This window comes from Spea bombifrons, chromosome 2, assembly GCF_027358695.1.
Source record: "Spea bombifrons isolate aSpeBom1 chromosome 2, aSpeBom1.2.pri, whole genome shotgun sequence".
Lineage (NCBI taxonomy): Eukaryota > Metazoa > Chordata > Amphibia > Anura > Pelobatidae > Spea > Spea bombifrons.
This window is the reverse complement of record NC_071088.1, coordinates 116198658-116212844: the sequence shown is the minus strand read 5'-3', so window position 1 is coordinate 116212844 and position 14187 is coordinate 116198658. Positions and strand designations below refer to the sequence as shown.

The window sequence follows — 14187 nt, the reverse complement described above, 5'->3', positions numbered from 1 at the left end:
GATAATAAAGTTCCTTTGATTTGATTTTATTTACTCACAGCAACATGTCGTTCCTTTCTAGTTTGTTACTCTTTGTACTTACCTGGTTTGTCACGATTTAAAAACATTGACACACTTAAGCACACAGGTTTCACGTTTTATTAAGTTATAAAATAGCCATCCAATATTATCACAAGAAAAGGTATAAAAAAAAAAAAATCCTGATCGTTGGGGATCAAAACCACAAAATTGTTGCTATACAAGTTTTTGATAATGAAAAAGAATAAACACTTCCCGCACAGGGGAAAAAAAGTATTAGAAAAATAACTTTCTTCCCAAAAGATGCTCTTTAGCCTTCAGCTCCTCTCTCACACTCAATGTCAAGTTGATATCACCAAATAACCTAGCAAAACGTTTATCCTACTGTTTATACTTGGTAATCAGCAATTTTCCAGATAGCAGAATTGAGGTAGGCCAGAAACTTAAACTACCATGTAACTTTATTTTTAACACATGAAAAAGAAGGTTTACACAATTGTGATATTAAGAAACACAAATAATAATTAAAAAAAACCCTTACCCCACCAATTACTTCCTGCCATCTTCTTTCTCTGACAAGAGGAAAAAAAATGGTAATCGGAAGTGACTGACTGTGCGTAAGATTTTTTTTCTTCAAACTTAAGTGTGCAGACGTTGCTTTTTACACAGGTAAGCATTGTTTAATCATTTTCTTAAGTGTTAAAAATAAAGTTTACAGGTACTTTATAACTAAACTACGAAAGAAAGTTGACTAGTAATATACATAAGTACAATCATGTTCCAAGTAGTAAAACTTTACTTTAGTAAACCAAGTCGAAAAAACCCTCAACATCCTGTATATGTAACCTTATACAAAAAATAAGAAAACGGTTTGCGCCACAACACTTAAGTACAATACTTTATAAAACAGTAGTAGTTTACAATCGTGGAAATATAAACTTTTTTTATACAAAATACAAATAATGAATGCTCATTAACAGAGCAAATAGTGCTGGAAACCTTTAACTTAAACATGGAACCCTTCGAATTAAATAATATATCTTTTGCAATAACCATGAAATACAATTGTAAGGCAAGTCTTTGAATAGTAATTCTGTCAATTATCATCTTCGGATCCCAATAGATGTACTTATTAACACCGAAGGACAGGTCTAAAAGGATTCCTTTAGTAGGCGTTGATGTTCCTCAAAACAAAAACCGGTTCTCCGCCAATATTCACACAGGAATTTACAAAAAAAAGACAAGGTCAGAAAATTTGGCAACATGATTAAAAATATGGAGACTAGCCATAAATATTTCTCATTTACTTTACAATTGTAAACTTGTGGAGAAAAATATCAAACATTTCTTGGTCCAATTAACATTCTGTTCTGAAACGTCATCAATTTGTCCCCATTCTTGCTTGAATCCTATGACATTTTAAAGCAGTTTCTGGTGAATGATTTCCCAAACCATTCTTTTTCTGAAGTATGGCATGTGACGCTGTGGAGAAAGACATTCTTATGAGAATATTTCCTTGATGGCACCTAATTAATTTTATGTAATAAATGTGTGGGTTAACATACAAAACATGTTAATGGTTTCTCCAATAAAGCAGCAAGTACAGTGTACTGTTTTTACATCTACAAAAAAAATATATTTAAAAACATGCAGTATGGTGCAAATGCAGTAAAGTAAGAATGTTTAACGTTAATGGCTTGCATTTTGTTAAATGATAAAGATCTAAATCAAATCAATATTGGTGTGAGCACCTTTAACTTCAAAACATCATCAATTCTTCTAGGTACTAATGCACACAGTGTGAGGAATCTGGGCAGGTAGGTTGTTCCAAACCCACGGTTCTTTTGTGGATTTAAGCAGCATCAGTTAATTTAATCTCAGACAGACTCAATGATGTTGAAATCAGGGCTCTGTGGGGGCCATACTATCACATAAAGAGCTCCATGGTTTTTTTTTTTGTTTTGTTTTTTTTTACACTGAAGATAGTGACTTTGGCTGTATGTTTGGGGTCGTTGTCAGGCTGCAGATTAAATTTGGGGCCAGTCACGCGCCTCCATGATGGTATTGCATGATCTGTCTGCACTTCTCAGCATTGAGGATACCATTAATTGTGACCAAATCCATTTGCAGGTTTAGCCCCAAACTTGCAAGGAGCCTCCACCACGTTGCCTGCAAACACTCATTCCTGTGTCGCTCTCCAGCCCTTCGGCGAATAAACTGCCTTCTGCTACAGCCCAATATGTCAGCTTGCCATTTTCTGCACTCCATTTCTTGTGTTTTCATGAACAGTTGAGTCGCTTGGCCTTGTCTCCACACAACAGGTGGCAAAACAGCTTGGATAGAAAACCTGTAGGCCTGCCTGCCTGCCCTGAAATTTCCACCTGGGAGAGACCTCGCTGATGCAGTATAACCACCCTGTACCTCGTTTCTGTTAGGTGTATAATTAAGTAATCATACCAAAGTATATACAAACAAAATCCCTGGCTTTGCGCAAGTGTACCTAGAAGAACTGACGCTGTTTTGAAGGCAAAGAGCAGTCACGTTAAATATTGATTTGATTTAGATTTTTCATCAGTAGGTGTTTTTGCACCTGCCTAAAGTGTTGGAACAGTGCTGTATGTCATTAGCACATATTCTTATGTTTTAGTTTAACCACAAATTCAATCCATTCCATGTGGGTTCTACTCTGAATGCAATCTACTTAAAACAAGATCAGCTCAGGAATAGTTTTGCTTCAGTGTGCCACTTCCACGACAGCGAGGAACAGATAGATTACCGACTCATCTAACATTACAGGGTCATAAAAATACATGTTGGCCTGCTGATGCTACCTGACGCAGTGTGGACCCATCGGTGGCAATGCCCACGACTAGTCTCTAATTACACAAATAACCCATTTCGGAACGAGCCATAAGACAATCCTGGTCCAAATAGAATGGAAAGAAATGTACTACAAATACTTAGCAGATTGACCAGAATGTGGCAGTGACCCAATTTAAATGTCTTTGGAAATATAAATCAGATACAGCAGGCGTGGTAATTTAGGATTATCGGCTGCAATACATACATTTGGGGAAATGAGGTCCATACTTAGGAGGATTTTAAATTTATCGCAATTATTTTTTTATCGAATATACATATATCCAACCATACAGCTAAGTATTTACGATGTAACAAGATCTTACTACGGATAAACAATTTTCTGACGCAAGAACCACCACATATCCAAAGTTCATCTTACCATGAAACAAATGTTTAGGGAGCTTTATCAAGTCCCAAGGGGCACTTTGTGTAGGAGAGTAAACACGCAAATAATTAGTCCATCAAGCTTATTCCCTTCAAAAAAGCACCTCTTTTCACTTGAACCAGGTGAAGGTAAACAATTTTGCCCATGATATCTTTAATTACCTGAGTAAAGGTGATTGATTTGTCTTTGGTAATGTAATCCGCATACTTGCAGGCAAACATTCCACAGTCACTGCCGTTCATCTGTTGTGGGATTTCCTGAATTAAAAATAAAATAAAGCTTCTTCAGTAGGAAACGATGCTTATACACACACGCTTCTTCATAGGAACATATATTCAGAGTTCACATAAAAACATACCTCACTATTCTTGCTGGTCAAAACCCAGCCGTTTGTATCAAAACTGACTCCCTTTTTGTCCAAACTTTCTTGTTTTAGATACTGTCTATATGGAGGCAAATTTTGCATTAGTTGTCGGAATATTCACATACACACCAAACACATTTATGAACCACTGGGGAAAAACATGTGAATATACTTAGCATTTAAATTCAATTTGCAGTGTTAGCAAATGACATCAGAGCTGCCGAAAGCTAGCACATCTATTAAACATCCAGGTAATATATTCATGAAAGGAACTACATACGGTTAGCACTTATTTTAAGCGCAGCTTAATATCCAGCAATGTTCCACAACAAAAATGGAATTGGGAAATTCTTAGATCATAAAGTAATTAAGCAGAAAAAATAAAATCACAAAAATAAGATCATATTAAAAAAACCAATGGGAATATTTGACAATATTACTTGATTACTTACTGTAATAACCTGCATGCTTCATTGTTTAAACCTCCCATGGAATCATAATACGCGATGGACTTTTTCCTGAAGTCTATAACCTAGAAATAAAAACATTTTTAGACAAATCCTCATCCTAATACAAATACCTTCATGGAGAAAATTCTGACAGCGATTTATGAAAGTGATCAATGACTGTGTAAACCCTAATACAAATCGCATAAAAGGTGTGTGCTAGCGGAAGCAATTATAGATCATTTTAATATATAGTTAAATCTACTTACTGATAAACACCAGTGCACACCGAGGTGAATCGGCACCAGCAACATATCCACAGAGAATATATCCACTTTTTTTGTCCATCGTTTCACTGCTTGGTAGCCAGTACTTTTGAGCTTGGGGAAGAAGAAAGTGTTGAATGTGTGAACTTTCGGCAAGCCCTTCCGCTTACTCCTTTCCACCAAGAGATTCATATAAAAATTAATAACCTGTAGCAAGGAATTGAGAAGAAAAACAACAGGTGTGAGGTTAATTCAGCAAATAAAGTCGCCTATTTTAGTTAACTAGCAATTAAATGCAAAACAGTGCGTGTATATTATATATATATATATATATATATATATATAGTGCTTATTTTGTTACGACATACATATACACACGTTGGCTGCCAACATGTTGGGTATCCTTGCAGTGAGCATAGTGCTGCTGAGCGTCAGGATATAAGCTTCCATGTCCGCGGCCTTATCGGCAGTGTCCCTTGTAACATGCCTACTGATCGCTGCACTGGGGAGCCTGACCCCATTTTGAAGCAGAGGGGAGCCTTAGACCAAAATAAACATCTGAACATGCTCCATGCACCAACTCCCTCTGGCAACGAAAGTGCCAAGTGTAATTCTTTAGTTATATTCACATTTAAAGACAGAACGATCGCAATAGAATAGAAGGAATTCTCAACATGTTAGAACTTCTCTCCTGCAGCCGGGAAATAGCCACCGCTCTTTTCATATTATATGTGGTACACATCTACTGGTCTTACATCTCGCACGATCATCCATACCTCATCATTTAGCCAGTTCAGATTATGGAGAGTCATAATATCTTTACGGGTAATAGTCAAACGAAATCCCTCACTTAAGATTTGATCTTGGCTGCCTCCAAAAAGGGCACGTTTAATTTCTTTCTCCATCTCCTTAGAAAGGAAAAATACAGTTAAGAAAAAAAAAAAAAAAAAAACAATTTCTGGAAAAAAATAAAAAATAAAATAAAGATTTTGAAAACACCATATTACTTAAAAGGCTTGCTGCAGAAGTGCAGGCAGCTGTGCAGTGTTTGGTCGCATACTGAACAGCCGTACCATTTTAATGGATTGACCCATCTCAAGCCAACTTTAAATTACTCCACAATCTTATATGTTTTAATACCCCTGGAAAACTGCCCCGTGGGTGTGTGGGTTTACTGAACCATTTGATGTGGTAGGCAAGCAAAATAGCGGATGTGTATTATTTTGTTGCATGTGAAAAAGGCAATATTATTTTGCCTTGTTGAACCTCATGTTCACTTTTCTGCTGCAAGATTCTGGAGAACGCTTCAGACGCGTCCCAAAGGTTAGCGGTATGGCCCTTTATTAAATTACCTCCGTGAGTTCTGGAAATTCCACTTCTTGCTCATCGTCTTGCTTTGGAGGCAACGTGACCGGTATTTCTTTTTCAAGGGGCACACGCAGATGTAAGTCTATGGACTGTTGTACAGAGCTGTCCTGCAACCTCTATGTTCAAGAAAACAGTAGCAAACAGCAAATAAAATATCAAATCTTCAGATAGATTGCTGCAAAATATAACAGTACGTAAAACAGGTGCTGTATAAGAAAAGCGTGTTACCCCACCAGGACCAGTCAAGCACGGACATGGTCCCAAGCTCTACGACAGCAAACAAATTGAATGATATCTATATGGACTGGTAAAGATGACCGATGGGGGGCCACTAAAGCGACACCCTGTCATTTGGGAAGCCAAGGTCAATTTTAAAATGATGGCTTATACTTCATGTGAGAAGAGTGGGAATCATGTACTATAGAACTCATTTTAGGAGTCATTATGAAGTTATTGCTGTAGAGGGGTCTAGCACACTCCTTTGAGATTACACCGCTCCACTTTACTGACCCCGACAGCCCCGTGGGACTAACAAGGGTACTGTGGAGGTCTCAGACCAGCGCTGCTGGGTTCAGCAATACACGCTGCAACGTGCGGATACCAAACCCTGCAACGTGCAGATACCCCACAGTAATTCTAGGTGCGTCCAAGTCACTCATGTTCCACTCACCAGGAACAATGCTAGTACCCAAACCATAATCTCCAGTCAGCAGAGTGATGTTAAAAATATTAAGAAAAACTTATATATAATATACGTGCTGTATAATTGTATGAAAAAATAAAGAAAATCACCTCACTCTGCAACTGTAACGCACGTGCCTTTTCCTTTTCTATCTGTCGCCTTCTTTCCCTTGCTCTGGAATCATAGTTGCTCGAGCTAATGGACAAAAAATTGACCATTACCAAGAGAGGAATACATTATCTATCTGTATAAAGCACATATGTATACAAATAGTTGTTTTTAACTTACATTTCTTTGATCCAGAGTAATGTTTGGAAAATTGATGGACTATTAAAAAGAAAAAAAAAAGTGTGAATTTGACAAAGCTGTAGATTGTTCCATAAGAACCCAACATTTTTTTACGCTATAAACTGCAGTACATTTAATTATTTGTATAGAAAAAAAAAAAACTACAATTTCATAACAAGAATTTAGCCATAAAACAATGTAACTAACCACACAATGCCGTAAAAGCTTTTAATGATCTGACAGTTTACAGCGCGTACAGTCGAAGGGTATGACAAATCCAGAACGGACAGACAGACAAAGAGATGCATTAGATAAATAACCTTCATGTCACCGAGACACCCGCGATGAGCCATTTCTCACAGAATATAAAGCGATGGAGTATTTCTTTCAAACTTACTTTGGAGTGTCTCTCTCTTGAGAAACAGAATCAATTATAATCACTGAATCGGAACCAGAACCTAAAAACAAACACAAAGCCATGATTGGCACATCATACTCCTGTATTGTTTCAAAGAACATAACTTAGATGAAGTAGCTTTCAAGGACATGGCAGAGAGAAGACGAGTCACCCCCAAGGTGTAGCCTTCTGCCATTTAAAGTAAAGCGGATTGTAAATGTTTGATTCACCTTCAGATTGCGGTTGACTGGTGTTATTGTATTCTTCGTAGTGCTGATGATTAGTAAAGGCTTCGGATTCACAGGCAGGAATTAAGTCTGTGCTGCTGTGTAACAGTGGTTCTATAGCTGGTGGCTGCAAAAAACTAAACGACGGCTGGTATACAGATTCTGTCTCAAAACTGGAAGGTTCTAGAGAACTGAGACTCGAAGCGCCGGGCGGCCCTGAAATACTGTTACTTGAACTCAGGCACCGCGATCTGCAACAAAACGCATTTACAGTAAAAATGCTGCACTGCTTTGATAAAACGGCCTTTTAAAAAAGCATTAGTTACATATTTAAATGGATTGTGTGCTTAACACAAGCTGAAAGCAGATTACAGGTACATATTTAAGAAGGCAGCTGTTAATATTGCATCGCGACTTACATTTGCGGAGGGAGGAAGGTTGATTTTGTGGACAAATACGTTTTCCCCGTCACCACTTGAAGTAATTGTCTATAAATTTCTTTTTCTTCCTCGCGGACAGTCTGAAATGGAGTTGAAGGTAATTCAAACAATAGGCAGGACAATCAGACAGAACTGTAGGCTTAACTTCGCTTTTCTACAAGCTAAAACTATTTCAGAATATTCTATAAACTAAAAAATGGGAGAAAATGAGAAGCAGGAGTCCCTAAAGGTTGTGTGAGATCAAGTGGGCAGTTGAAGGAACTCGCATCCGCCAACTTGGTGTGAAAAGTACCAGAAAGCTAACCATCTGTTCTATTCATAAATATTAGTTGGCCATTGATGGTTATTGGCAAAAAGAACTCGGCTCCTGAGGGTGAACCGGTCAAAGTCTCAGCAATACGTTGACCAATTCAACTGCTGCTTGACTTGGAGATCTGCAGCTGAGGAACCAAGCTGAGACATTCCTTAATAGACCTCTAGGCTGATCTTCAGGCCTTTACTGCGGCGGGCGTCTCATTTGTTTAAACTTACTTCTTCCACCGTACTGACATGTCTTCGATGAGCTTTTTTGGGACTTCTCCGACACGTTCCGCTCCAAGAAGCTGAAGCACTTTTGATGGGAAACAACTTTTCGAAACCAGAAGTGGGAGAACACTTTCCAGTAACGGTATTTAAGGGCCCGCTACAAAATAGAAGCAAAACATGAAGGCAACCACAAAGAGACTCAATCTAAAGCAGACACTAACGCTAGGAAAAATATTATTGCCTCAAAATATCAAGACAGATTTCACCTCACTATATCCTTACCGACTCTCTAGCCTAACGGGCTTCCTTGCTAATGCCACAGAGATGGCACAGCAGGTTTTAACTTTAAATTCAATGTCAAATGAGTGAAAGCCCTGCATTTAATACTAAATGCATCATTAGAAACATCATTCACAACTACTCTTGGCTGCCTAAACCTTTTACAAACTAAAAAAAAAAAAAGTAAAGCTTTGTCTCGCTCGTTTTTTGTTTTTTTTTGCTGGAAACACTTGTCTTGTGCCCAAAAAATGTTTTTGTCTAATTGGGACAGTAACCTTAAAATGAAAAGGAAAAATAAAGATTAGGGTTATGAATTTGCTGAAATGTGGCCATTCCCATATATCCTGCCTTACCTGACTTTTGTGGAGTCTGTGTAAATATTCCTGGGGGGTCTCGGACTCCGAGAGGACGTGCTTTGTGCTGTAAATATAGAGGAATGACTGCTGCCATTCTGTTTCGCTTTCGTGAGATCAAAAGACGGCGTGAACATCGATTTGTCCACTGCAGCGATGGACTTCCCAGGCTTTGATATCTCTAAGAGAGAAAAGGGAAGAATACAGCTTACAAAAAACGGTATGTTTTTCACATCTTAAACATCACACTTTGTAAATATGGGAGTCAAACACCCCGCGGCCCAATGAAGAGTCTTGGTGTGCTATATTTCAGTACGTTTTGGGATAGTTCCTAGTATCTTAATATCATGTAGTATTATAGTTTACAAGTTTAATGAGTACTTCTCTCATCAACTATGTTTTTATATTACTTTATCCCCTGTAAATGTATTACAAACACCTATTATATTGTGTATTGTTTGTTTAGAGCAAACGGTGCAAGAGTCACCTACAGCGCCACCGATGAGAAAAACAAAGTAATGAGTATTTTGTACCTTTAGGGGAAATGAATCACTTACAATTAAGAGACCCTAAAGCTCCAGGGTACCTCTCTTTTATCGGTCTGGCTTTCATAGCACTTTGGCAGCCAATCAGTGATAGGAAAGCACCTGCATTCATACAGGTTGGGGGCCTGGAAGTCACCTGCAGGCCTGAGTTGGCTGGCAGAGAGTATCGCGCATGCGTTCAGCTGGACACATATCCTGCAAGCTCAGGAACTGGGAGGTGAGGAAAGAGGCAAATGCATAGCTGGGCGTCTGAAAGGTCCCTTCCATGCATTTGCAAGGTGGGGGAAAGGGTGATGTAAAGGCAACACTCGACTCTCATATGCAACACCTTTTTTTGTGTATTATCACCGTAATCATTTTACCTTCAGCTGATTTCAGCGGCAGCATTTAATACGTCACCTTTATAAAAATGTGGTTTTGAAAGAGAATTTATTGCTGGTCTCTCCATAGGTCTGTATCTCAATGGAGTAAGCTAAAAGGTAACAAAAAAGTGGAAATCATCATCATTCATATAGGCTCAACAAGACATTGTCAGGAACTTATTTAAAAAACCAGACACTGCTAAGCGAATCTCAGCTGATGGACCCTCACATGCAGCCGATTGCAAGGTCTCACGGTGTAGAAAAGATGTTCTAGTTCATCGTGTCTTAAGATTTGTTTTATTATTTTAACTGAATTGTGGCACAATTTCTGAAATTATAGTTCTTGGTGTTTCTGCATTTTTTTTTACTTTAAGGATTTTGTACTTTTTATTGTATATAGTTTTTTTTTTTTTTTTTACGTTGCATGAATATAATCGAATATCTATCACTTGTCATAACTATTCTTTTGACTTATTTTAACTGTACATTTGCCAACAGATTTTTGTATTTTTACTTTAATGTTAACTAATTTTGCATCTTATGAGTGGTATAAGCTGTACTCAATGTTCATGGGGCTAGGAAATATATGTTTGCGGGAACAGGGCCCTTCATTCCTCTTGTATCTGTATGTCAATTGCTGTATTGTACTTGTTATCTGTAACATTTTCATCTTGTACAGCGCTGCAGAATCTGTCGGGGCTTTCTAAATAAAATATAATAACAATAAATAAGGCTATTCATTGTCAAGTAAAGCCACATATGCTGATGCAACCTTGGGGTTCAAATCACCAAAGGGAGTTTCCAGGACAGTTGTATTCAAACTCCCTGACTTCACGCTACATTGTGAAGGTCCAAGACCAGAAAGCGCTTGCTGCAGGAAAAGCTTAGCTGGCTTTCACATCTCTTGACAAAAGTACAATTTTGCTTGAGTTGTACGTAAGTATAGTCGAACCTGAAACGAATAAGCGCATGAGGAATCCCGAGAAGAATCTTTACGATGTGCTTTGACCGTGGAGTTGTGTTCGCTTTCCCATATCATTTCTTTCATATCATCATCTGGAAGGAAAGAAAATAATTGTCAAACAAATTGTCTAACCGGTAAAGAGCAGTAATACCTTGCGACCAGGGTGTTGAAAAGCAACATCGACTTTGCGCTCTCTACTGAGGAAATTCAGTATTTAGAAAGTCCTTACCCATAATATATCCTGTCACGATCCATGCATAAAAAAATAACGTTTCCAAAGCCTGAGAAGAAAAAAAAACAAAAAACACTAGCGTTATTTACAATTTTCCTGAATATTTTTTTAGAGCATAGATTTTGTTTAAAATAAAAAAAAATAATAATAAAATGTTCTATGACCAGGCCTTGGATATAAAAAAAGGTACAATTGCTAGGTGAAAAAAGCTGAAGAACACACATTTGTTCCTCCAATCGGCGCAGAGTATGTACGCAGAGGCTCCGCCCTTTTGCGGAAGTGAGCCAAGAGGCCAGAATAACGCAGACAGATTTGCGGAGAAAGAGGTGCAGAAACGCTTCTCTTTCTCCAAATATCTGTCTGCATTACTGCGGCCTCTTGGAGCACTGCCACAAAAGGGCGGAGCCACAGTGCTCTCCACGGGGACAGCCTCTCCCCGTTCCTCCAATCGGAGGAGAGGGTGAGCGCAGATGCTCCACCTTTTCGCAGAAGTACCTGGATAACGGAGTAGACGCGGGGAGAAGCGGACGAAGAAAGAAGAGGCAAGTGAAGAAGCGAAGCTCAATGAAAGCAAGAAAAGTGGTTTTATTTTTTCTTCCCAATAGGCCTTTTTTCCTTTAAGATCAAAGGTTTGCGGGGTCATCTTATAATCGAGCAAATACGGTATTTATAAAGTGGCAACAATCACATCAATATACAATTTCTACACAACAAAAGGTCAGTGCGCCCTGCTCCTAATAGCCGACAGCTGCGCGCGACAAAAATGTCATCAAAGTGAATTCAAACTCCAGAAGCAGGTAATTATAGGTCCGAACTGCCGTAACTAAAATATTGTAAAATCCCGGGTATAACACGCACAGGAGAGGTCAATTACCCCCTGGGCTGCTTTTGATTTGGCAACACTACATGTAGTGTGTTCACATTTTACTTGCAATTCCAAATATAGCCACCAGGGTCTCTAAATTACTTTAAGCCACACTTGCACCATGGATGGGTTCTTTCTGTGTTCCTTTTATAGTTTTTCCTATTCTGTTTCTTTCTCCAAAAGGTGTTTTGGTCGGAATAAAGCTCATTGAGTTACGCGTATGTTGCCCGAGACTCATAATAACCCGTGTGATACACACGGCTTAAGGAAAACTAAAAACATCCAGGAAAAAAAAAAAAGGTACACTTTGCGTCTTAAAGTAATAATATTGGGGGAAATACGTGAGCCCTAAAAAAAAAAAGCACCATTAAAATAGTTGTACCGTATTTAAAAGCAGTGTGACTTGTGAAGTTTAAAGGACAACGCTCAGAGTATTAACCCTTTACAACACGAATGCACATGCATTTGGCACATTACAATAAGGCTGCAGTGGGCGTGTCCATAGTTTCACTTGAATTCGTTACAATGCTGTCCATTATGTGCAGCGTGGGAAGTGTCCGCATCCCAACCCGGAGAGCACGAAAACACGAGTGTCCTGCGTTAAAGGGAAGCTCTACGCACCTCACGGTGCTCCAGCTTAACCCCGAGGCGGGTAATTCAGGAAACGGTTAATACCTCTACCTGGCTGGTGGTACGGGGTACATGGATGTCCCGGGCACTCACCCATATGACTGAACTCTGCGCCTCTGAGGTGTCATGTGTGAGAAGTAAACAATGGACGGTGGGCAGCGACTCGAGTGGGTGCTGCACATCCGGAGCATGTCGGGACTGCCAAGACCCGGAGGGCAACACCGTATGACCGGGGAGAAGCCCCCAAGGACTTGAGGGTGTCACATATAAGCGCCCAGTGACGCCGCAAGGGGCTCCTTACAGATACCGGAACTTTACAAATAGTATATATGCCACCACCGCCATGTGGTCTCAACTACGAGATTTCGAAAGTCATGCTTAATGTTTTAATGTTATATTCACCCCCTTTTTCCCTCAAAAAGTACGCCGGGGTCTTGGCGCGCAGACTCACCTCCCTCGCCTGCCGGCTTGCTGAAAATTGTTTTTTGCGACAGCCGTGTATGAGAAACCGGAGGCCCAACACTCGCTACTCACTCTGCTTACATGGTTGGCAGGTAGTAGAACTCGGGTCACATGGTCTAACACGGCGCTCGAACCCGCCATATTTGATTTGGTCATTTAGTGATGTCTACGTAATCTTAAAGACAACGGACACTAAATTTCTCTGTTATTCACATTATTTTAATCGACAGATTCGTTAAAGTTTTAAAGTAATGGTATTTAGGCAGAACAAAAACAAGGACCTCCAATCTTTGCCAAGGCAGGGCACTTTGCCCTTTTTCAAGATGGCGGCAGTAAGTGCGTGGGATTGAATTGCATGCAGGGGGCGCCTTGCTGAGAGAGCGCTCTGCGGTGTGTAGATTGCCCGCATCTGCTGCTTCGCTGGACCTGACTGATAAAGCGATCAGCGGGGAAGTGATGTCTGCCCCACGGGAAGGTGATGCGTCCGTCTGCTGGGTGTAGTTAGACTGGTTTTCATATCTGATCGCTCTTATTGTTACTCGGGAGCGTTAACAAAGTATTAATAGTGCAAAAGAAAAGTTGTGTTATTTTAATGAGTTAATAGGGTCTGGATTAACGCCCTTTAGTGCATTGTGGGTGGGGGGGATTTATTTGGTGGGTTTTAGAGGACAGCAAACGAAGCAATCGCTATGGAGTTTGAAGTATTTGTTTTGTATCCGCTGTATTGTTTATATTGGATTCATTATACTTTTATAATAGTATTTATTAATAGTTATTTATTGTTTGGCATGTAATGGGTTTGTCAGGTCAACTAATCAAACTATTCATCGAACTGTGGAAACTTTTGGTTAAGATGTGATTAGAGGTGTAGCCGGCGACGTATTCTGGCAAACCCCCCACCGTAAAAGCACAGAGCAGGTCGCCCTCCTGGACAGTCGGGTTGCCTGGGGTGCCGCCGCTCAATGGACCGGTTACAAGGGAGATCTCTGCTCTCCTCAACTGGCGTGTTTACACTTTTACGTAGCGGAGCGCCAGATATGATGTCATATGCGAGCGTGGAGCAGTCGCTGCCCTGGGTCAGTGCCCAAGGTGAATACGTCACCAGGTGTAGCTAGGTTGTAGGGCGTTATTTTTACGTGACTGTATTAAAGGTATTAACAGAGTAATGTTATTTACGCGGTTTAATTTATAAACATGCTTTATTTAGTTTCTATCAAAGTTATTCTG

The 14187-nt window shown here is 39.6% G+C and overlaps 1 protein-coding gene across 1 annotated transcript; it reads right to left on the bottom strand.

Annotated features, from left to right (window-relative positions):
• Window positions 1-124: 124 nt before the first annotated feature.
• SENP1 (SUMO specific peptidase 1) lies at window positions 125-13056 on the bottom strand. Its single transcript, XM_053455822.1, has 18 exons — window positions 12950-13056; window positions 11001-11052; window positions 10760-10863; window positions 9845-9917; window positions 8901-9081; window positions 8275-8425; window positions 7723-7823; window positions 7307-7554; window positions 7077-7137; window positions 6680-6718; window positions 6502-6586; window positions 5694-5825; window positions 5118-5249; window positions 4345-4548; window positions 4082-4161; window positions 3624-3708; window positions 3427-3522; window positions 125-1500 (listed from the first exon to the last, which is right to left on the bottom strand). The coding sequence occupies exons 2-18, from the start codon at window positions 11002-11004 to the stop codon at window positions 1438-1440; spliced, it is 1839 nt and encodes a 612-aa protein (XP_053311797.1). The 5' UTR covers window positions 11005-11052; window positions 12950-13056; the 3' UTR covers window positions 125-1437.
• Between the last annotated feature and the right edge of the window lie 1131 nt (window positions 13057-14187).